The sequence below is a fragment of the Malus sylvestris genome, chromosome 6 (assembly GCF_916048215.2).
Source record: "Malus sylvestris chromosome 6, drMalSylv7.2, whole genome shotgun sequence".
Taxonomy (NCBI): domain Eukaryota; kingdom Viridiplantae; phylum Streptophyta; class Magnoliopsida; order Rosales; family Rosaceae; genus Malus; species Malus sylvestris.
Genome location: NC_062265.1, coordinates 30,505,710 through 30,527,885, shown reverse-complemented (window position 1 = coordinate 30,527,885; position 22,176 = coordinate 30,505,710). Strand labels below are relative to the sequence as shown.

Sequence of the window (22,176 nt, the reverse complement as noted above, 5' to 3'; positions counted from 1 at the left end):
TGGAAAGAAGACTGGTTTCTCTAAAAAATAGATAATACGGCCATCATCCTCTAAATTAAGTAATTTGATTAATTAATTGATTAGCGAACATTTTATAAATTGCCACTAAGTACTACGGTCTGGTGGAATTCCTCTTCGTTTAAAAATGAGAAGCCTTAGATTCGAATCTCATATATGGTGAATTCGATACCAAATTAGGTTGTCCATTGTGTGGTTTAATTGAGTTTGAACTCTATTCGGACCCCAAGTAGCAAATTGGATCGCAAATTCTTGAGTTGCATTTTCACTTTTATTTAGATTAATACTAACTTGAATATAGACATTTGAGGAATGAATGAAATCAAGTTTTATGCTGCAAATTCTTAGAGTTGCATTTTAACTTTTATTTAGATTAATACAAAATTATTTCGGACCCAGTTTTTTACTTTTCTGCCCTAGTTTCTTCCTTGTTTCAGACCCTAACTTTTTACTCGTACCCTAATTTTTTTCTTATTTCGGACCCTAATTTCTGTTACTTGGTCAAAGCCTAGGGCTACAAAGTACGTTGGTATGCAAGAAGATGCAACACTAAGGTTGAGACTATCTCGTGCCTTATAAATATTGAGCTTGGGCACTTAGCCCTGCTTATACTTTAGTTTTATCTGCTCTAAAATTTTGCTTTTCGATTGTCTCTAACCATGGAGGCAAAAGTTGGTCCGTCAGAGTCGAATGGTGGCTCATCGGGATTCTATTGTAAGATTCTTTAATTCTTTTAAATTTTACGCATTTTGAGTCTTACGGCTGCTCTAATTTGTCTTTTCTATGTGTTCCTGTTCATACTTGTGCATGGCATTGTGCCTGCTGCCATCAATTTGCGTATTAAATTGTTAACGCCATTAAATATTATTTTCTGGCAAAAGTAATTTGATTATCTGTGATTAATCGGCATTGTTTCTACTCTTAACTCTGCATAATCTTCTTATTTTTGTGTAGTTAAATTTGTAGGCTACACAAAAACAACAAATTAACTATAGGGGGAACTTTTCAGGGTTCCCTCTGTCACATCCCAATCTCGACTCTGCTGTAGCACAATATTGTCTGTTTTGGGCATCGGCCACGCCCTCACGGTTTTGTTTTTGGGAACTCATACGAGAACTTCCCAGGTGGTCACCCATCCTGGGATTACTCTTGCCTGAACTCGCTTAACTTCAGAGTTCCGATGGAACCCAAAACCAGTGAGTTCCCAAAAGGCCTAGTGCTATAAGAGGTGGGCATGTACATATAAGGCACATTACCCCCTCTTTGTTAGTCGATGTGGGATTTTACACCCTCAATGGCGCGCAATTCTTTCCTCATATATCAGCATTGGTTGTCGTCATGCTGGCAAAATTTATCCACATGACGCTAGCGTTCCCGTTGGGATTTGTATGTGTGGCTCTGGCCATTGCTACCGATTGATCACAGTCACAGACGATGGAAAGAGAAGAGAACATGTCAACACTGATAGACAATTCGACATCGGAAATAAAGGAACGGCAGCCAGAAAATAACACGGGCAGTAAGAAGAAGAAATGCATAACGGGGAGAGAAATATCTAAACTGGAGAAAATAAAGGAGGCCTATCGAACAAACATGGATCCGGATAAGGTAGATATATTACTAGATACACAAAAATAACACCCTTTCTAACAAGTGTAGTGCACTTTGGTTTAAAAGGCGTGTCCATAAATTTGTCAGTTTTTTGTGCTGCTATAAAACTTTACATAAAATTATATGACATTTGTATAAATGTGCAATATTATTTGAAGGTCTTCGGTGCAAACGTGGTCGCATATGTGAATAACAATACGAACGGTATATTCAAAATCACATTTGAAGACCATAGAAAAATGACAACGAGGTATATTGAAGAAGTAGTAGTCTTTCTATGGTCTTCAAATGTAATTTTGGATACACCGTTTGTATTGTCATTCACATATGTGACCACGCTTGCACCGAAGACCTACAAATAGTATTGCACATTTATACAAGTGTTATATAATTCTATTTAAAATTTTATAGCAACACAAAAAACTGACAAATTTATGGACACACCTTTTAAACCAATGTGCACTACGCTTATTAGAAAATATGTCATTTTTGTGTATCTAGTAATATATCTACCTTATCTGGATCCGTGTTTGTTCGATAGGCCTCATTTATTTTCTCCAGTTTAGATATTTCTCTCCCCATTATCATTTCTTCTTCTTAGTGCCCTTGTTATTTTCTGGCTGCAACTCTTTTATTTCCAGTGTCGAATTGTCTATTAGTGTTGGCATGTTCTCTTTCCTTTCCATCGTCCGTGACCGTGCCTGCAACCAATCGGTGACAATGGCCAGAGCCACGCATACAAATCTCAACTAGAACGCTAGCGAAATGTTGATATATGAGGAAGAATTGCGCCATTGAGGGAATCCTGAAAAGTTGCCTCTATCGTTAATTTGTTGTTTTTGTGTAGCCTACAAATTTAACTACAAAAAATATGAAGATTATGTGGAGTTAGAGTAGGATTAATCACAGATAATTAAATTACTTTTGCCAGAAAACAATATTTAATGGCGTTAATGATTTAATACGTAAATTGATGGCAGCAGGCACAACGCCATGCACGAGTATGAAAAGGAACACATAGAAAAGACAAATTGGAGCAGCCGTAAAACTTAAAAGAATTAAAGAATCTTACAATATAATTCCGATGAGCCACCATCTGACTCTGACGGACCAACTTCTGCCTTCATGGTTAGAGACAGTCGAAAAGAAAAATTTTAGAGCAGATAAAACTAAAGTACAAGCAGGCCAAGCGCCCAAGCCTAATATTTATAAGGCAAGAGATAGTAGATAGTCTCTACCCTAGGGTTGCGTCTTCTTGCACACCAAGATACTATGTAGCCCTAGGCTTTGACCAAGTAACAGAAATTAGGGTCCGAAATAAGAAAAAAATTAGGGTACAAGTAAAATGTTAGGGTCTGAAACAAGGAAGAAATTAGGGTAGAAAAGTAAAAAACTGGGGTCGGAAATAAGTTTGTATTAATCTAAATAAAAGTTAAAATGCAACTCAAGAATTTGCAGCATAAAACTTGATTTCATTCCTTAAATATCTAAATACAAGTTAGTATTAATCCAAAATGGAACTCAAGAATTTGCGGTCCAAACTCAATTTTGATCACTTTTTATTAGTGCATCCTTATTATTATCAAAAGAAAATAAAAACTCCTATCACTGAAAACAACAAAGCTTGGCTGCTTAAACAAAAACGCACTCAATAATAATTGACAAGCGTCCAAAAAAATAGAGCCTGAACAAACAACTTGAACACTCGTCAAGTTGTTATTGGGTGAGAACATGAGCTGCTTGGGTATCTGTAATATTGATCAGAAATCTGGGGTTTTGATCCAGAATTTCTGGTTTTACTGATTTGAGTTTGTTTTGGCTGATTCTGTTAGTTTTTATTCATTATTTCTTGTAGCTTTTGCTCTTTCGTTTGTATGATGCTCAGACTCGTTTCTTGGTAAAAGTTTCACCGACTCTCTTGGTGAACTTGGAAATCTGAAGGTAGCTATATATCTGTAGATAAATGAATTATGATTAATTGCAACTTGCAAAAGTAAATTAAAATGTTTCCTTACCCTATTTCAGCTTGAATACTTATCACAAGACTATAGTGGATCCGCTCTGACACTTATAGAATCGTTGTCCAGGTTTGACAGATTATGGCACATATACGCTTCTGTTATTCTGTAATCTTAAGTATATATGCTTTAAGTTATTGCAACGTTATCCTCAACTTTGGTGTTTTCTTCATGCTGTATCATATAATTTGTCCGCCCGTCATTCTGATGCAAAAAAATTCTCTCAGCCTTGTCATTATGGGTAACAACACTGAATTTGAAAGTGCAATTGTTTGACCTTCCTCAAGAATTTGAAATTCAATGTCAATCCGAGGGTAAATCTCTTTGAGGTATCTATTGACGAGCTTGTCGAAAAGCTTGTTTTGGTTAAGTTACTCTGATATTCAAAAGCAATATTTATTGTCGTTCTGGTTCTCTTTTTCACTTGATTGCTCTATGTGGTGCAACATAAGAGTACTTGGAGGGCTTGTTTCAGCTCATTTACTTCCGACTGATTCGACAAACAGGCTGGGTCAAGGAGTTTAATCAGCTGCTTACCTTGGCTGAGGACTTAGGGAAACGCTTCCTACCTGCGTTTAACACACCCACTGGATTGCCATATGCATGGATTAACATACAGGTAACGTCTGAGGCATGTTGAGCTCCAATGTTTAATTACATGGTGACTTTTGCGATGCATGCATGATACGATTCTTTCTACTTCAGCATCATCAGTCTCAAGATACAGTTATGTGTACTTGTATCTTGCATAATCATTTCAAGAGTTCACCTTTCAAGTTTCAAAACTATACAAAATTGTTTGATGGTTTTCTTTGTAAGAAGGATATATGACTCCGCATCAATGCTAAATTCTGTGGACAGTGTGGATGGAGTGATGGAGAAAGAGACTACTGAAATGAGCACTTCAGGGTGCGGTGAGGGGCTTTCTTTTGCGGTATTCAGATGAGGACATCAATAAATTTGACTTTCCTGAATCTCATGATTTTTCGTATGAATTCATGTTCTCTAATTCTGGGAATAGGAGCATTGTCCCGATTGACTGGAGACCCCAAATATGAATCGGCAGCTTTATGTGCTCTTTGTGAATTATGGGGCACGTGGAGTTCGTTGAATTTACTCGGTACAATGCTGGATGTATCAACTGGTGAATGGATTGTGTATTCATCCGGAATTGGAGCTGGTAGGTTTCGTCGGGGCTTTGAGGTCTTTAATGCACCGCATTACAAGTATATTTAGTAGTTTACTGGGTTTCCCAAATAGTACAAGGGCCAATATTTCCTTGTGCAATCTGTTGCCGTGCCCATTCCTTAAATGTATTTTTAGTGCGTAGAGTTTGATGTTTCTGATGTTGGATTATGTGTTTCTTCGTTTAGGGGATGACTATCTATTTAAGGGCCACATCCTTGTTGGAAATGAGTTCTGGAGGATGTTTCATTCTGCTGTGCAGAAATATTTCAGACATGGTCCATGGTACAACATTTCTTCCTAGCCTTTTTGAATGCCTTATTCAATTCATTATTGGTACTTTGCAAGTGTTAAAAGTTTGGATTCTAGCTGTAAGATTAAATTGAGATGAGTAGGCTGCAATGATATAACTGTAAGATTAAAGTGTTAAAAGTGTTTATAAGTTTTAATTCCCCGTCTTGAATGATATAACTGGAATGCCTGTCCAAACCAGAGTGGGTTAGTTTCTGTTTGTGGGTGGACGCAATGCTCTTCAGGATTCTCCTGCAATATTTAAACAACAAAAGAAGAAAGGTAATTACTTGATTGATGCAAATTTATTCAAAAGATATGAAGATAATTCAACAGAAGAAGAATAATTACTTGATTGATTTGAGCCACCACATTTATCAAATCCTTATCAAAAATGTTAAGTGATAAAAAAATTAAGGGGCACTTGTTCCTACTAAAGAAGCAGAGGCAATAGAGGCATAGGTGGTTTAAGAACCAATCCGGAGTCGGTTGTTTACCTTGTCGGCTCGGAACCAAAAGCATTAGTATAAGTCCCCCAGTTGCAGTTTATTCTATTGATATAGAGTCAGCTAGAGTATAAATGGAGGCAGCAGAAGCAGTGGTTGAAGCCCCCAAATGGGAACCTATCAAACGAGAATTATTAATATTGAAACTAAGACTCATTCCGTATATTGCTCTAATGCCCTTTCTCCATTTGGGGAGCAGCACTACTAATAATTCTCGTTCGATAGGTTCCCATTTGGGGGCTTCAACCACTGCTTCTGCTGCCTCCATCTATACTCTAGCTAGCTCTATATCAATAGAATAAACTGCAACTGGGGGACTTATACTGATGCTTTTGGTTCCGAGCCGACAAGGTAAACAACTGGTTCCAGATTGGTTCTTAAACCACCTATGCCTCTATTGCATCTGCTTCTTTAGTAGGAACAAGTGCCCCTTAATTTTTTTAATTTTTTTATCACTTAACATTTTTGATAAGGATTTGATAAATGTGGTGGCTCAAATCAATCAAGTAATTATTCTTCTTCTGTTGAATTATCTTTTGAATACATTTGCATCAATCAAGTAATTACCTTTCTTCTTTTGTTGTTTAAATATTGCAGGAGAATCCTGAAGAGCATTGCGTCCACCCACAAACAGAAACTAACCCACTCTGGTTTGGACATGCATTCCAGTTATATCATTCAAGACGGGGAATTAAAACTTATAAACATCAAGTCTCAGAATGCTACCATGTCTAAAGCAAGCATGAGGAACGACTTCATACAATTCAGAGACTTTCTAAGGGAAAGGTTGCCAAAGACATGGAGGGACCTAAACTTGTTTCTGGATTTCTTCGACAAACCTATAGAGTAAGAATGCTTTGATATAATGGATATGAGTCTCATTCTCTATTGGTACCAAGATTTCATGGTCACTCACCGTTACATTTGATATCAATGGAGGAGAGAATAAATGTGCTTTAAATGTTTCTCAATCCTTGATATCAAATTCAAAAACAAGAGAGTGAGTAATTAACCATGCGTTCCTTAGTCACCTGGAAAAGACAACATTTATGCAATAAGTACACCTAACATATGTATTGCTCTCTGTCCTTCTAAATATGTTTTCATAGGTTCGAAAGCTATGTTGAAAAACTCATTAGACACCATTTCCTCATGAGTTCTCAGAAGAGACTGAAGTACTTCTTCCGGATAGGTCAGACCTTTGAACAAAATATTATATCTCAACATGACTTTAATATCATGTTCCAAGTTGATCCTTTTTCGAGGTATATGGGCTGGAATTCAACCAGAATGTACAACCGAATGAGTCAAGACCTAAAAGCCACTATCGATTATGGGAGCGCAACCGAATGAGTCTCAAGATACAATTACGTTTACTTGGTTGTATCTTGCATAATCTTTTCAAGAGTTAAAGTTTCAAAACTATACAAAATTGTTTGGTGGTTTTCTTTGTAAGAAGGATATATGACTCCGCATCAACGCTAAATTCTGTGGATGGAGTGATGGAGAATGAGACTACTGAAACGAGCACTTCAGGGTGTGGTGAGGGGCTTTCTTTTGCAGCATTCAGATGAGGACATCAATAAATTTGACTTTCCTGAATCTCATGATTTTTCGTATGAATTCAGGTTCTCTAATTCTGGGAATGGGAGCATTGTCCCGATTGATTGGAGACCCCAAATATGAATCGGCAGCTTTATGTGCTCTTCGTGAATTATGGGGCATGTGGAGTTCGTTGAATTTACTCGGTACAACGCTGGATATATCAACTGGTGAATGGATTGTGTATTCTTCCGGAATTGGAGCTGGTAGGTTTCATCGGGGCTTTGAGGTCTTTAATGCACCGCATTACAAGTATATTTAGTAGTTTACTGGGTTTCCCAAATAGTACAAGGGCCAATATTTCCTTGTGCAATCTGTTGCCGTGCCCATTCCTTAAATGTATTTTTAGTGCGTAGAGTTTGATGTTTCTGATGTTGGATTATGTGTTTCTTCGTTTAGGGGATGACTATCTATTTAAGGGCCACATCCTTGTTGGAAATGAGTTCTGGAGGATGTTTCATTCTGCTGTGCAGAAATATTTCAGACATGGTCCATGGTACAACATTTCTTCCTAGCCTTTTTGAATGCCTTATTCAATTCATTATTGGTACTTTCCAAGTGTTAAAAGTTTGGATTCTAGCTGTAAGATTAAATTGAGATGAGTAGGCTGCAAAGCTTTTGTGGTAACGCATATTACCATGAAGCTGATATGAGGACAGGAAAAGCAACGTATTGGCAGCTTACAAGCCTTCAGGCATTTTGGCGTGGCTTACAGGGAGGGAATCTAAAACTTGTCATACTGGTCTATAATGACTTCAACCTCAGAAAGAGTCTTCTAATCCTGAGATACGAACTATGATTTAGGTTCATGTTGGCGATATTGCAGCTGCAATGTATTGAAAAAGTGTGGAGTAATACCAGAGAGGTTACCGCAGTATTTCTTATAAGGAAAAAAAGAAAAGAAAAGAAAACTGTCTAATATGAACTGTAAAAGAATGTAGGTATTTGTTGGACCATCAACGTTGCATCCCACAGAAAAGTATTATCCTCTGCGCCCTGAATTGGCGGAATCAACTTTCGACTTGTATCAAGCAACTAAATGTTTGATAATTTTCTTATTAGTTATCTTCATTTCCACATGGACCTAAAAGTTCAGATGATATTTTGTAAGAATTCAGACATTTCTGGGCCCTAAGTGACAACTTTTCTGATTTTTTGTGTCGTTTTGTTTCTTTTATCAGGTCCATGGTATATTGAAGTGGGGGAGTCAATTCTAAATTCTCTGAACCTATACACCAAAGTGGAACGAGGTTTTGCTAACATCAGAGATGTCACAACTACGCAGTTGGAAGACCATCAGCATAGTTTCTTCCTTGCTGAGACGTAAGAGTTGTTTTTCCCTTTCCTTGCTGAGACGTAAGAGTTGTTTTTCATTGTTTAAATACAATATAGCACAATTTGATTCCAACTAACGAAGAAGGAAAAACAATCTGTAACGGGTATTATAATCTTAAGCAGATTACAATTTGATTTCAATTAACATTTTTCTTGCCTCCAAACTTTCCTTAAATCTCAATGAATGAGCTGTCCTTAAAAGGCTCATTTCTTAAACTTGACTCCAATTAGAATCACTCTACCGTTTGCATACTTTTCCACTAAGAGCAGCTCCAGCGGGAGCTCTTGCTCGGGGGACAGGGGCTGAACAGGGCCAGAGAGCCTGATGGATTTGGTCCAGCGTGTGGCAGCCCGAGGGACAGGCCTGGCACGAGTTGCTAGCTCGAGAGCCCGAAGGCAACATGATGCAAGGCTGACGTCTGGGCGACGTCAGCCACGATTTAAAACATGGGTCACCGGAACCCTCAAGGGAGAACACCGGAATATTTGGTAGGGATTCATCCCGATTCCGATCTCGACTTAAAACTCCATTAAAAATTGTAATTTAAGCACAAAAATGATGCTAAAATGAAAAGGAACAAGATTTTACCACTGTAAGTAACAACCGTGGTCGAGCTTGGTCGGGATTGGTCACGGAGCTCGCCGGATTCTGGAAAAACGAAACAGAAAGCACACAAAATATCAAAATCTGCGGTAAACCCAAAAGTCAATTACCTTGCAGTGCTCTTCTCCAGAAATTTGTAAGAAAAAACGAAATCAAATTTGGAGTTGTAAAACATAAATTTGCAGTGCAAGGAAGAAAATTTCGGGAAGGAAGAAGTGGGAAGGAAGAAGAAAGAAAAATGGTAGAAGTTTCGGAAAGATCAAAAGGAAAAGATAAATTAATAATATAATATTAATTTATACAAAGTAAATAATATAATATTAATTATAAATAATAATATTTTATTGTCAATTGCCAGGACTATTCAGTGTAGGGGTGGAGATGCAAAAGGCGATTACTGTTCATTAAGGAGTAATTACTGTTCATTGGATGAATAGCATAGTGGATAGCCTGGGGAGAGGACTCCCACACTGGAATTGCTCAAAACTCAGTTCCGCTTTTCCTAGAAACACACTATGGCAAGAGTATCACAAATACAAAAAGCGAAATATAAAAGGGCAAAATATATGGCATACATATTGGTTCATCACGAATTTAAACGAAAAACGACCGAACCAAATATCCCAAAAGTTGGGTACGCAAAACCAAACCGATCCCGAAAACTTGGATAACGTGGACCGTCGGATTTCGAATTTAGGGAGCGCAATCCTGTGTCATTCTGTCATTCTGAATTTCGGAGACTCCGCCAGTCCGCCTCCTTCCGCTCCTCTGTCCTCTGGACTCGAACCCTCTCATCTCTCTCGACTCTGTCTCTCTTCAGCCCACCTTCTTCGAGTCTCGACCCATTATTGTTGTTTTGGAAAAAATATTTGACTTGCACCATTATTGTTGTTTTTCAGCACATCTATGGAGGAGGGGGAAGCCAGATCGGTATTTATACTCGTGGAATTTGCATGTGGTCCATGTGAAGCTGGATTATATGAAATAAAAATCCAACAGGGAGGAGAAGTGATGCGACCTAAGATACTTGAACCTGAGTTTAAGTTTGTACTCCCCAAGTTTTGTTGGTTTGAGGGTGCGAGATTGCACAACTCCTCTAAATTACACCTAGTGTTAAATAAAGGACTCTTACCTCGTCATAACCTCCCCGCTGATGACAAGCTCGGCTCATATAGGGGACAAATTTATGACACAGAGACTAGGTCATTGGAAACATTCGAGCCTCCTTTAGCACCTAAGCCAGTTTCATATCTTATGTCTGCATACGGAAAGCTTTATAATCTTGCATCTCCACAGTGCTTCCGAGTGATGCCGAAGGTATTGTTTGAGCGGTATGATTCCAAAACTGATTCTTGGGAATCTCTTACTCATTTTGCATATTCTCGGGAACGGTCCAAGATGGAGATATCAGGTTATGCTGTTTGTCATGGATGTATTTTGGTTTCAACATACAATTTTCGATTTGAGTTCATGGTTTTTCATATAGACAGTAATACCTGGCATCAAGTTGATATATCTAGAAAGGAAGCTTATTATTCTGCTTTTCGAGGGAGGGCCGTGGTTGTAGGCAATTCTATATATGCCTTATCTATACAATGGGGAAAGGTTATAGCGTTCTCGCTTAAGATGAAAATAGGGAATGATGGCCGTATTACCTATTCGCTAGAGGAACCATTCTTTTTGCCAGGACTGGAGAGTAGGGTTGCGGACAGTACGGAATCTGGTCGTATCTCTAGGCCAACAGAGTATTTGGTCCATTTGGGGAAGTTGGAGTTCTGCCTTCTTCAATCTATCTCCACTGATTTGGATGAGCCTCAAGAGATGTTTATCACCACATTCGAAATTGTGTGTGATGATGAAACAATGCATATCAAGACTTTGGATTCTAGCGTCTGTGATTTCCACATAGGACATTCTGGTACACTTCGTATTTGTTTCAGCTTTATGCCGTAAGTTCATACTTTCTCCTCCATTTTTTTGTTTCTTCTTTGTAATATTAAGTTCAATATTCCAAAATTTTGGTATATGGTTTATTGCAACTTCATTTGATGTCAGAGTATTTCATGTCTCAGAAAATGTGAGGATTTTGAGCCTGAAGAAGAGGAGAGTTTTCGGTTGGCTCATAAAAAGGTGACTACATATACATGATACATCTATACGATATCTTTTTCTTTGTTAAATACCTTTTATCAATAGAAGCCATTTTTTTTTTTTGAGACTAATGAGTATGAAGGAATTTAGCTATATTCATCATTTGTGAAAACAGAAAATTGGATCCGAGAAGGAAACCAAACAAGCCCCAAGTTTTTTACTTGTCTTTTTCTTTGGTCGACAAGCTTTTTACTCATCTGTGAGCTCTTGTTTTTAATAATAAAATTGGGTTATTTCACAGGGGAGAGCCAAGAAGAACAATGCCTTAGATGGTTTCATCTCCATGATGTAAGTTCATTCCTTTTTCTAATCTAACTTATGCACATTTCTTGCTTCTAGATAAACAGAGGTAGACTTTAGCTGAACTGTTCTTTTTCTTTTTTTAATGTGTGAATTGGCACAATAACCCTTAATATATCTTGCACCTCTCCACATGTGTAAACTTTCATGGAAGCCTTGCTCCTTATGATGATAGGCATTCCAATATGACAGTGCCAGATTCTTCTGTTGGCTTTGTTAAACTGCTGTTATAACATATTGATCGATAGGAAACTGCAGTTATACTGATCAAATAAATACATTTTGGTTTTGAGTCATTTTGGACGCTCTTTTTTAACGGTTCATCATCTTCTGGAGATAAACCCAACACACACACACACACAGTGAGAAGCCTCAAGTTTACAGATTACGATGGTTGGTGCTGAGGAGTACGCTGAATATTTAACATCTGTTCTTGTCACTAATTACAAAATAAAGGAAGGAGGTGTGTCAGATGACCTTTTTGGACTGTTAATAACAATTTCCCTCGTGAGATTGTAAAACCAATTTTGCCATCACTACATTCAAATTGGTTCTTTGGTTTTTGTAGCCCATAAGGTTTCCTGAGCATTTCTTGTTTTGCTGCAAAAAATCAAGCAAGAGGGTTCTTCAGAAGTGGCCCCCTAAGTATGAGCTTAGGCGACTGGCTGCAGCATTCCACCCATTGCCTGTATGTGTCCAAGTGATGGTATTCGTTTTTGTTGTATACTTCTTATACAAACAAATATCCATCTATTAGATTGTGTAACAGAAAAAAAAAATTTCATCCGATATTTGAAGAAATCTCTTAATATGGCGTCACTTTCCGATATTTGAAGAAATCTCAAATCCAAATCGAGAAGACAAAATTTTTTCATCCGGTTTCTGTACCAATACAAATAGGCTAACCACCTTTTAAAGTACGAAACGACTTCAGATGGTTGAGTTGGAAGAAATATATACCATAGCAGTTTAGGGCACTAACCACTTGTTTGCACCCACTATGTCATTGCTTGTTCTATAACATCTGCACCTCTAGTTAGTTCTCATAATTTGGTCCCTTCTACTGTCCCTTTTATTTGAGTTTGATTTGCGAAAAAAAAATCTGAATAGTGTTCATACTAGGGGGCACAGGCCAGGCCGGACCCAAATTTAGTGAAACTGGACTATTACCCCTATTTGGAAATAAAACGGGACGAGGCTGAGCTGGGCTAGTAGTCACATTTTTAAAAAATGGTGTTCTAACGAAACTCTTAGTACTGTTCACTTTTAAAGAAAAATCATATTTTTACCTCTCCTTAGAACTATTCATTACACCTTTATTTGTCATTCTTCGTTAAAATTAAAGTTTTTGTTGTACTTTTCGTTAGTTTTCTTTTTAAAAAATGGAACCGGACCATTTGAAACGGGTTGGTTCCAACGGGTCCACGAGTCCATTTCTTGATCCAATTGAAAAACCTATTGCAGAATTTCAGAAGGCAGAAAATCAAAAATCTAGAACCAAAATGCAGAAAAATCCAAGTTTGAGAATGAACAATAAAAACCGAAACCGGAACCAAATTAAGTAAAAACTCGACGGATCTCCTTAGAGGGCTCTCTTGAAGGATCTCAAATTACCAAAAAAAGCAAACCAGGATCGACGGAGACCTCAATCGACGGATCTCCTTCATCTTCTTTTGTTTGTTTGGTTGTCTATTTTTTTTTTTTTTTTTAAGAAGGAAAAATCTCACTAATGCTTTGGCTAAAAAGGAACAAAATCACTTTGATCTTGCATGTAAATTAGGCGCGCGAGTTACGACAGAGAGACCGGGATATGTTCGAGAATCGAATCTGTGTGCCAAATTATTTTTTCCGCACCCGACAGAAGGACATGTGTCCCAAACGAGGACAAAAGGTCAGTTTGCTTGGAGAGATTTTTCAGTGTGATCGGCACACGAAGTAGTACACCACGTGTCATTATACAAATAGTGAAAAAGTTAATAATTTAAAAAATAAAGAAGAGAAATGTATTTTTAATTAATAAAAGTTCATAACCGTTACAAAAGAGAGAGGGAGCTATTGCTCTATTTAAAGACTTAGCCCCACCAAGGTGCCAGCTGGACATTCCACAAACTAACAAACTAACATAACAGTAATTTTAATTGCTTAGTATTAGTGAATAAGTAATTCACTGATCCTATCACCCTGAAATTGATGCAAGGGAGCCCAACGACCGCTGTTTTTCAGCCTGAGAAACCGAGGAGCTAGCTTGGCGAACAGTGGGAAAAGGGTCTAACAAGAGAATTTGATCCCGAATATCGAGAAAGACTTATTAAGCCCCATGAGAAACTGCTTGAGTTGCCGCCGTTCATGCTTGGTGCCACAAGAACAAGCGCGGGGCCCTTGAAAGTTTTCTTTTCCATCTTGACCAAAGTTTTTGTTTTTGATTGATTGTCCACAAATAAACCATGGAAGGATGGATGCAACAATAAAAACACAATGACGGTTGAAGCTCCTCACACACACTGCGAGTGCGGGGCCCTTCCAGAGTATGATGAAGAAACAAAAGGCAACGCTACCAAGACTAAATTTGCAAATCAAATAATGTGTCATCAATAGGAAAAAGCATGTTTATCAACGCTTAAACAATAATCCAATCGTCAACTTCCTGTAATTTAGTTTACAAAATTTTGTCCATAAATTTAGTCTCTCTAGTATTACCCAAAAAACTAAATACAATTGAGAATTCCAACATTGAATAACACAAACAATTAGGATGAATAACCAAGGTAAACGCAACAATGTACGTACAAAATCACAAACAGCTCTCTCCAAAATATTTGGAAAGCGAGCCAAGTAATTAACTCAAGGCAATTAATTCACAATCTGACGCTTTTCTGGTTACACAACCCAATTAACTGATTATTTGTTGGCCTAGCACGAAGAAAAGACATAAACCAAATACTGCCACCATCAAATGCAGAGTCGATGGAATCACGGCCAGTCGCGAAACATCAAATTTAAAAGGGCACTTGCCTAGAACCAACTTTCTCGGTAGACTGCAGGGAAAAAAGAAATTCTCAGTTAGGGATCAGCCACTACTCGGAAAACAATTTTAACAAAAAGTCCAACAACAACGATGACAACAAAACCTTATCTCACTAAGGTCTCGTTTGGCAGCTTCCAGTCGGATAAGATAAATAGTCATCAGATAATACTCACCACCGACTACACACCATCATCTCCATGGCTTCTATCCTTTGAAGCCAAAAAAATAAGACAGAAATTTCTCCTAATATTGAGTTTAATTACCTCACAGCGTCCGGTTTTCTTAAGAAAAATATATAGCTGCTTATCTATCAAAACAGGGGATTCTTATACTCTATCACGTAGATACATTTCTGCTTGAGTCATCCCAAACTCTCTTTTAAGGTTCTTCATCTTCTGGAGCTAAAATGACCACAAGTCCTATCATTCCAGAAATTCCACTAAGATTTAATCACACCGAGAGCTGCTAGATATGTTATGTCAATCCTATTAAATATTAAACAACTCTACCATCCCTTTCCCCAAGTCTTCTGTTACCAAGAAGCAAGAAGTTTGCATAGTTTAAGTTAGGAGCTTTAAGGTGTGAACTTACAGCATGAATCTATCACTACCCTCAATGCCCACATCATGGACTTTAGAATCCGAGGCGGCGTTGTTCTTGGCAGTCTCCTGTGAAACACAAATTTACTATAAAACACTAGAGCTCAAAGACGGGTAAAAAACCTAAGAGTCCTAAGACACGTTCACGATTTATTTCTTTTGCTACAGAGGTATTAACAAATAAAAGGATGTCATACAAACACATTTATTCATCACCTTTTTCCTAGTCATCTGAAGAATCTCCTCTTTTCTGGGTTCAAGATCCCTGCATCCTCTGAGGCACGAAATACTCAGAAATCAAATAAAGTTGCAATCCGTAAAATACAACAGAATATCGAACACTAAAATTTAAATAACAAGGAAAGGAACGGTCAAGAAGAAACTTACGGTGTGAAGCTGAAATTAATGTCAAATAGCCCATAACCCTTAATGCGCAAATCACAAACACTAGAATCTAATTTCTTGATATTCATGGTTCCATCATGGACAATTTTGAATGTGGTGACAAACAGCTCTTGAGACTCGTCTTCTATGCAGGTAGCAGCAGCTTGGAGAAGACAAAACTCCAACTTCCCCAAATGAACCAAATACTCGGTCGGATTAAAACCGTGACCATATTTAATATCCTCCTTAACCCTACTCTTCAATCCTGGAAAGAAGACTGGTTTCTCTAAAAAATAGATAATACGGCCATCTTCCTCTGAATCTATCATGAGAGAGAAAGCTATAACCTTCCCGCACTGTATAGATAAGGCATAGATAGTATTGTCCACAACCACGGCCCTGCCCCGAAAACCACAATAATAAGCATCACTTCTAGCAATATTGACTTGATGCCAAGTATTACTATCTATATTAAAAACCATTAGCTCAACTCGACTACGACCTAGTGAAACCAAAATACAGCCGTAACAAACCGCGTAACCTGTTATGTCCATGTGGGCCTTGTCACGAGAATATTCAAAATGGGGGAGAGATTCCCAAGATTCAGAATTAGGATTATAACGCTCAAACAATGTGTCGGGCATCTTTATGAAGCATACTGGGGATGCAATGTTATAGAGCTTGCCATAAGCAGACATAAAAAATGAAACTGGCTTAGATGCTAGAGGACGCTTTAACGTTTCTAATGACCTAGTCCCTGTGTCAAACGTATAACCACTATACGAGTCGTACTTGTAACGGGTGTTGACAAAGCGATTGAAACAGTTGAGCCCTTCATTCAGCAATAGGTAAAATTTGGTGTTAGAAGAACTTCCTGGCAACTTGGTTGTCACGGTGGCAGTATCCAAAGCCAAACTCGCACCTTCTACTCGAAAATATTCGTTTGGGACCACAAAAGTACTCCTATCAAAGAATGTGACGACAGGGTCGAGTACATTGCCTAGCCCCATCACTTGTCCTCCCTTTTGGATTTTTATTTCATATAATCCACATCTATATGGACCAGAAACATAACGCACCAGCACATATACAGAGTTTAATTCCCCCTCCATGTCCATGGATGTGCTGAAAAACAATACTACAGATTTAACGATAATCCACCAGAAATATTAACCCTGTCAGAAATTTAATACAATACAACAGGTTAAACATTGATCCACCAGAAATATTAACCCTGTCGCCCAAAAATTTAATCGAAACTTCAAAAGGGCAACTGAATAAAATCTTATAAATTCGAATATATATAATCGGAACACGTGAAAACCGTATATATTTTGAACCGTGATCTAACCTTAGGGCACCAAGAGGCATGCTCAGAAATTCAAAACTAATTCAAAACCGTATATATTTTTCGGTACTAGTTCAACATGCATGCTCAGAAATCCAATATATGAAACGGAAAAATCATGCTCAGAAACTCAACATACAATTGTAGAAATCCAACATGCTCAGAAATTCAAAACTAATCAAATAAAGAAATCCAATTACAAAAATCCAAATTCAATTTTAAATCAAAGAATAATACAAAACAAAACCCTAGATTTCGACAATAATTCAAAACAAATACCTCGATTTTGGGCTCGAGAGTCGCTCGATCGAGAGAATGAGAGAGAGATAGCAGCAGGTGTGTAGTTTGTCTGTGATGTGGTCGAGGCAGAGAGGGTATGGTGCGGTAGCTGGCCGGGGTCGAGACTCGAAGAAGGTGGGCTGAAGAGAGACAGAGTCGAGAGAGATGAGAGGGTTCGAGTCGAGAGGACAGAGGAGGGGTAGGAGGCGGAGTCTCAGAAATTCAAAATGACAGAGAATGAACCAATATGGATGCTATATATTTCGCTTTTTATCTAGTTTAATTGAAATTGAGTTTAGTGGAAAAGTATGCAAACGGTAGAGCGATTCCAATTGGAGCCAATTGCTCCAAGTTTAAGAAACGGGACGGGCCAGAATGCTCGCACAACAGCTAATTTAAAATACATTTAAGGAATGGGCGCGGCAACAGACTGCACAAGGAAATATTGGCCCTTGTACTATTTGGGAAACCCAGTAAACTACTAAATATACTTGTAATGCAGTGCATTAAAGACCTCAAAGCCCCGACGAAACCTACCAGCTCCAATTCCAGATGAATACACAATCCATTCACCAGTTGATACATCCAGCATTGTACCGAGTAAATTCAACGAACTCCACATGCCCCATAATTCACAAAGAGCACATAAAGCTGCCGATTCATATTTCGGGTCTCCAGTCAATCGGGACAATGCTCCCATTCCCAGAATTAGAGAACCTGAATTCATACGAAAAATCATGAGATTCAGGAAAGTCAAATTTATTGATGTCCTCATCTGAATACCGCAAAAGAAAGCCTCACCGCACGCTGAAGTGCTCGTTTCAGTAGTCTCTTTCTCCATCACTCCATCCACACGGTCCACAGAATTTAGCATTGATGCGGAGTCATATATCCTTCTTACAAAGAAAACCACCATACAATTTTGTATAGTTTTGAAACTTGAAAGGTGAACTCTTGAAATGATTATGCAAGATACAAGTACACGTAACTGTATCTTGAGACTGATGATAATGAAGTAGAAAGAATCGTATCATGCATGCATCGCAAAAATCACCATGTAATTAAACACTGGAGCTCAGCATGCCTCAGACGTTACCTTTAAGTAAATCCATACATATGGCAATCCAGTGGGTGTGTTAAATGCAGGTAGGAAGCGTTTCCCTAAGTCCTCAGCCAAGGTAAGCAGCTGATTCTTGTAAACTCCTTGACCCAGCCTGTTTGTAGAATCAGTCGCAAGTAAATGAGCGGAAACAAACCCTCCAAGTACTCTTATGTTGCACTACAAATAGCAATCAAGTGAAAAAGAGAACATGAACGACAATAAATATTGCTTTTGAATATCAGAATAACTTAACCAAAACAAGCTTTTCGACAAGCTCGTCAACAGATACCTCAAAGAGATGTACCCTCGCATTGACATTGAATTTCAGATTCTTGAGGAAAGCCAAAGAATTGCACTTTCAAAGTCAGTGTTGTTACCCATAATGACAAGGCTGAGAGAAATTGTTTGCATCAGAATGACGGGAGGACAAATTATATGAATTTTTTTGCAATAACTTAAAGCATATGTACTTTAGATTACAGAATAACAGAAGCGTATATGCGACATAGACCTAGTTTGGGAGTGAGGTGCTTAAAAAAAAAGCATCCATGACAAAAAGCTGTGAGGGTTTTAGGTGTTTGGTAAACTGAAAAAAAAAAACTTATTTTGGAAGCTGCTGTGAGAATAAGCTGAAATCAAAGGAAAAAGATGAAGCTGTTATTTGTAGCTTTGAAAAAATGGCTTTTTTTCAAAGCACTCGAAGCTACAGTGCTTCTTTAATGAAAAGATCCACTATTAGACTGTTTTTTTTTTCCAAAAGCACTTTTACAAAAACGTTTACCAAACACTCTGCTGATTTATTTCACAATTGCTTATTTTCACATCACAGTCGCTCATTCTCACATCAGCTTTTTTTCAAAGCACATCAATACCAAACCAGCCCATAATCTGTCAAAACTGGACAACGATTCGATAAGTGTCAGAGCGGATCCACTATAGTCTTGTGGTAAGTATTCAAGCTGAAATAGGGTAAGGGAACATTTTAATTTACTTTTGCAAGTTGCAATTAATCATAATTCATTTATCTACAGATACATAGCCACTTTCAGATTTCCAAGTTCACCATGAGAGTCGGTGAAACTTTTACCAAGAAACCAGTTTGAACATCATACAAACGAAAGTGCAAAACCTACAAGAAATAATGAATAAAAACTAACAGAATCAGCCAAAACAAACTCAAATCAGTAAAACCAGAAACTCTTGCTAAAAACCCCAGATTTCTGATCAATATTACGGATACCCATTAAGCTAAATTTACAAACATCGAAGAAAAACGGAAACTGGTGAAATTCGAGTTTGCTTACACCTTACGGACTTTATCTCTGAGGCGTCGCTTCTTAGCTGCCCGACGAGGATCGGATGGCGATGCGGAGGTCGATAAGTTGATGAGGATGAGAGAGATCAGAATGAAGAGAAGAATCCATGTCGCGCATTTGCGCGGCAAAACGGCTTCTGTGCGGATTGGGATTCGTATCGGAGATGGAGGGTGAAGAAGCAGAGGACCGAGGAAGCCGGGTTAATTTGCTGCTTTTTATTTTATTTTTTTCCCTTCAGAAAACCACTACGGTACGAGGGGAGGACGGGTTATTTTGCAGGTGCGAGGTGCGAGAGGTGTAAGAAATATAAAATTAGGTACACAACTCTTTTTATTTCACATGCATTTAAATTTTGTAACATTACCTAAAATTTAAGTAATTTCATTAGTTGATTGTCACTAAGTATCACGGTTTTGTGGTATTCCTTTTTACTTAGAAGTGAGATATCCTAAGTTCGAATACTGTAGATGGCAAATTTGATACCAAATTAGCTTATACATTATGTGGCTTTGACGAATTTCTATTTCCCCTAATGTAAAAATATCGATATACTAAAAAAATATTTTATAAATTGAGAAAATATTAAAAGGAATAGATGATGGAATTACATGATTCGTTAATACTCTTATGCCCTAGTTTTTTACTCTTCAGCCATAATTTCTTCCTTGATTCGGACCCTAACATTTTATTGTGCCTTAATTGCAGACCCTAGTTTTTTACTCTTCTGCCATAATTTCTTCCTTGATTTGGACCCTAACATTTTACTGTTGTGCCTTAATTTTTTCCTTATTGCAAACCCTAGTTTTTTTACTCTTCTGTCCTAAATACTATCCTTATTTTGGACCCAGTATTTCTTACTTATTTTGAACCCTAAATACTATCCTTATTTTGGACCAGTATTTCTTACTTATTTTGAACCCTATATTTCTTACTTATTTTGAACCCTAAATACCAAGTGTGCAAGAATAGTGCCTTATAAATATTGAGCCTGGCTGCTTCGGCCGCTTGACCGCTTGTTTTTATTTGCTCTCAAACTTTGCTTTTGGACTGTCTGACCATGTGTAAGATTTTTTTATTCTTTTGAGTTTTACGCAAGTCGAGTTTTAGGGCGGTTTTCTCCAATTTATCTTTTCCATGTGTGCCTTTTCATGCGCTCTGTATGATTTTTTCAATTCTTTTTAGTTTTACGAATTTCGAGATTTTTTCATACTTGACGTTGTGTTCGCTCAATTTGTGTATTAAATTGTTAACGCCATTAAATATTGTTTTCAGGGTTCCTTCAATGGCGCGCGATTCTTCCTCATGTGTCAGCAATCGTTGTCGCCCTGCTGGCAAGATTTCTCCACATGACGCTAGCGTTCCAGTTGGGACTTGTATGTGTGGCTCTGGCCATTACCACCGATTGGTCACAATCACAGTCACAGTCACGAACGATGGAAAGGGAAGAGGACATGCCAACACCGATAGACAATCCAACACCGGAAATAAAGAAGCGGCAACCAAAAAATAACAAGGGCAGTAAGAAGAAGAAGTGCATAATGGGGAGAGAAATATCAAAACTGGAGAAAATAAAGGAGGCCGATAGAACAAACACGGATCCATAATGACAAGGCTGAGAGAAATTGTTTGCATCAGAATGACGGGAGGACAAATTATATGAATTTTTACGTAAAAAAATGTATATGTGAAAATATCGAGCTAAATTGTATTATGTTATTAGTTTTACTCATTATTACAATTACATTGTTGTTTCATTCATGTTGAAGCAAAATCAGGTATACCTGAGTTGCATAGTTTGCGCTAAATAAATAACAATTTTCAAGGAAAAAGAATGGAGGATGATCATTGTGTTGTAATATTAAGTTTTTTTTTCTTTTCTTTTTTTGATCATGTTCTTACAACACAAATATTGCTGCTAGCGTTAAATGATATCAATGATTTAATCATGGCTTGTTCGTAACTCAAGTTGTGTACACATGTAGCGCTGTTTTGAGTTCTCATTTCATATATGATTTGCTCTTCAGCCCCAAATGTTGGATGCTCGATCGATGTAAACTTGAGGATGTGAAAAGTTTTGGCAATTCGGTTACAAAGATTAGTCGAGAAACTTTTCGTCGTAACTTAATATGGCCGCCAAATGTTACCAACACATTCATGCTATAATATTTGTGGGTGTTCGATAATAGTACACCATAGGTTCCAGATAAATTCATGTTGGAAATTGGCATCCAATAAACCTCAAATCAGAGACGTGAGATTGGGACAGCAATAAAAATCTTTTGTAATATTTTTCAGCAGCGAAAAGATTTGGCAATGCAAATCAAATCAAGTAAGGAGCTAGTTTACTTATTTTATTAAAAATAGAATCAAGAATTGATTTCATTCAATTATTTGATTAAAAATCCAGCGAGAGTCCTCTCCATGTGTGAGGGCAGAAACAAAGTTCGGTTTTCTCGTTTAGCCGCGGGCCCTAATCTCGATCCTTTTTCCTCTTTAGTTTTT

General features: G+C 37.7%; 5 protein-coding genes across 17 annotated transcripts in view; 4 read left to right on the top strand and 1 right to left on the bottom strand.

Annotated features, from left to right (window-relative positions):
- Nucleotides 1-3,484: 3,484 nt before the first annotated feature.
- The window catches only part of LOC126626250 (alpha-mannosidase I MNS5-like), a 27,379-nt gene continuing 8,687 nt past the window's right edge, over nucleotides 3,485-22,176 (top strand). Inside the window, exons 1-5 of one of the 2 annotated variants that reach the window (XM_050295507.1) lie at nucleotides 3,485-4,266; nucleotides 4,470-4,561; nucleotides 4,669-4,827; nucleotides 5,021-5,227; nucleotides 7,838-7,934. In XM_050295507.1, the coding sequence (XP_050151464.1) occupies nucleotides 4,247-4,266; nucleotides 4,470-4,561; nucleotides 4,669-4,827; nucleotides 5,021-5,136 (387 nt within the window). In that variant the 5' untranslated portion in view covers nucleotides 3,485-4,246 and the 3' untranslated portion in view covers nucleotides 5,137-5,227; nucleotides 7,838-7,934. Of the gene's footprint in view, nucleotides 4,267-4,469; nucleotides 4,562-4,668; nucleotides 4,828-5,020; nucleotides 5,228-7,837; nucleotides 7,935-22,176 lie in introns of those variants that run through there. The other variant, XM_050295506.1, reaches the window with a different exon arrangement.
- LOC126626254 (alpha-mannosidase I MNS5-like) lies at nucleotides 6,870-8,309 on the top strand. Its single transcript, XM_050295510.1, has 5 exons — nucleotides 6,870-7,171; nucleotides 7,258-7,437; nucleotides 7,631-7,727; nucleotides 7,891-7,934; nucleotides 8,184-8,309. The coding sequence occupies exons 1-5, from the start codon at nucleotides 7,132-7,134 to the stop codon at nucleotides 8,276-8,278; spliced, it is 456 nt and encodes a 151-aa protein (XP_050151467.1). The 5' UTR covers nucleotides 6,870-7,131; the 3' UTR covers nucleotides 8,279-8,309.
- The window catches only part of LOC126626241 (uncharacterized), a 27,454-nt gene continuing 15,091 nt past the window's right edge, over nucleotides 9,814-22,176 (top strand). For 2 of the 6 annotated variants that reach the window (XM_050295493.1, XM_050295494.1), the window contains exons 1-3: nucleotides 9,814-11,088; nucleotides 11,243-11,300; nucleotides 11,563-11,609. In XM_050295493.1, the coding sequence (XP_050151450.1) occupies nucleotides 10,077-11,088; nucleotides 11,243-11,300; nucleotides 11,563-11,590 (1,098 nt within the window). In that variant the 5' untranslated portion in view covers nucleotides 9,814-10,076 and the 3' untranslated portion in view covers nucleotides 11,591-11,609. Of the gene's footprint in view, nucleotides 11,120-11,242; nucleotides 11,301-11,562; nucleotides 11,610-12,227; nucleotides 12,431-22,176 lie in introns of those variants that run through there. The other 4 variants (XM_050295495.1, XM_050295496.1, XM_050295492.1 and 1 more) reach the window with 3 other exon arrangements.
- Nucleotides 14,247-19,967, bottom strand: LOC126626239 (uncharacterized). 7 transcript variants are annotated; one of them, XM_050295483.1, is made up of 9 exons: nucleotides 19,665-19,965; nucleotides 18,648-18,749; nucleotides 18,353-18,535; nucleotides 18,058-18,257; nucleotides 17,257-17,973; nucleotides 15,633-16,804; nucleotides 15,462-15,519; nucleotides 15,238-15,314; nucleotides 14,247-14,656 (listed from the first exon to the last, which is right to left on the bottom strand). In XM_050295483.1, exons 6-9 carry the CDS (start codon nucleotides 16,745-16,747, stop codon nucleotides 14,512-14,514), a joined length of 1,395 nt encoding a protein of 464 aa, XP_050151440.1. In that variant the 5' UTR covers nucleotides 16,748-16,804; nucleotides 17,257-17,973; nucleotides 18,058-18,257; nucleotides 18,353-18,535; nucleotides 18,648-18,749; nucleotides 19,665-19,965; the 3' UTR covers nucleotides 14,247-14,511. The 7 variants fall into 7 exon arrangements, with proteins under 7 accessions (XP_050151440.1, XP_050151443.1, XP_050151442.1 ...); XM_050295486.1 differs by having other exon boundaries at nucleotides 15,633-16,754; XM_050295485.1 differs by having other exon boundaries at nucleotides 18,058-18,149.
- On the top strand, nucleotides 20,698-21,432 carry LOC126626251 (uncharacterized). The gene is made up of 2 exons (XM_050295508.1): nucleotides 20,698-20,735; nucleotides 20,947-21,432. Exons 1-2 carry the CDS (start codon nucleotides 20,732-20,734, stop codon nucleotides 21,276-21,278), a joined length of 336 nt encoding a protein of 111 aa, XP_050151465.1. The 5' UTR covers nucleotides 20,698-20,731; the 3' UTR covers nucleotides 21,279-21,432.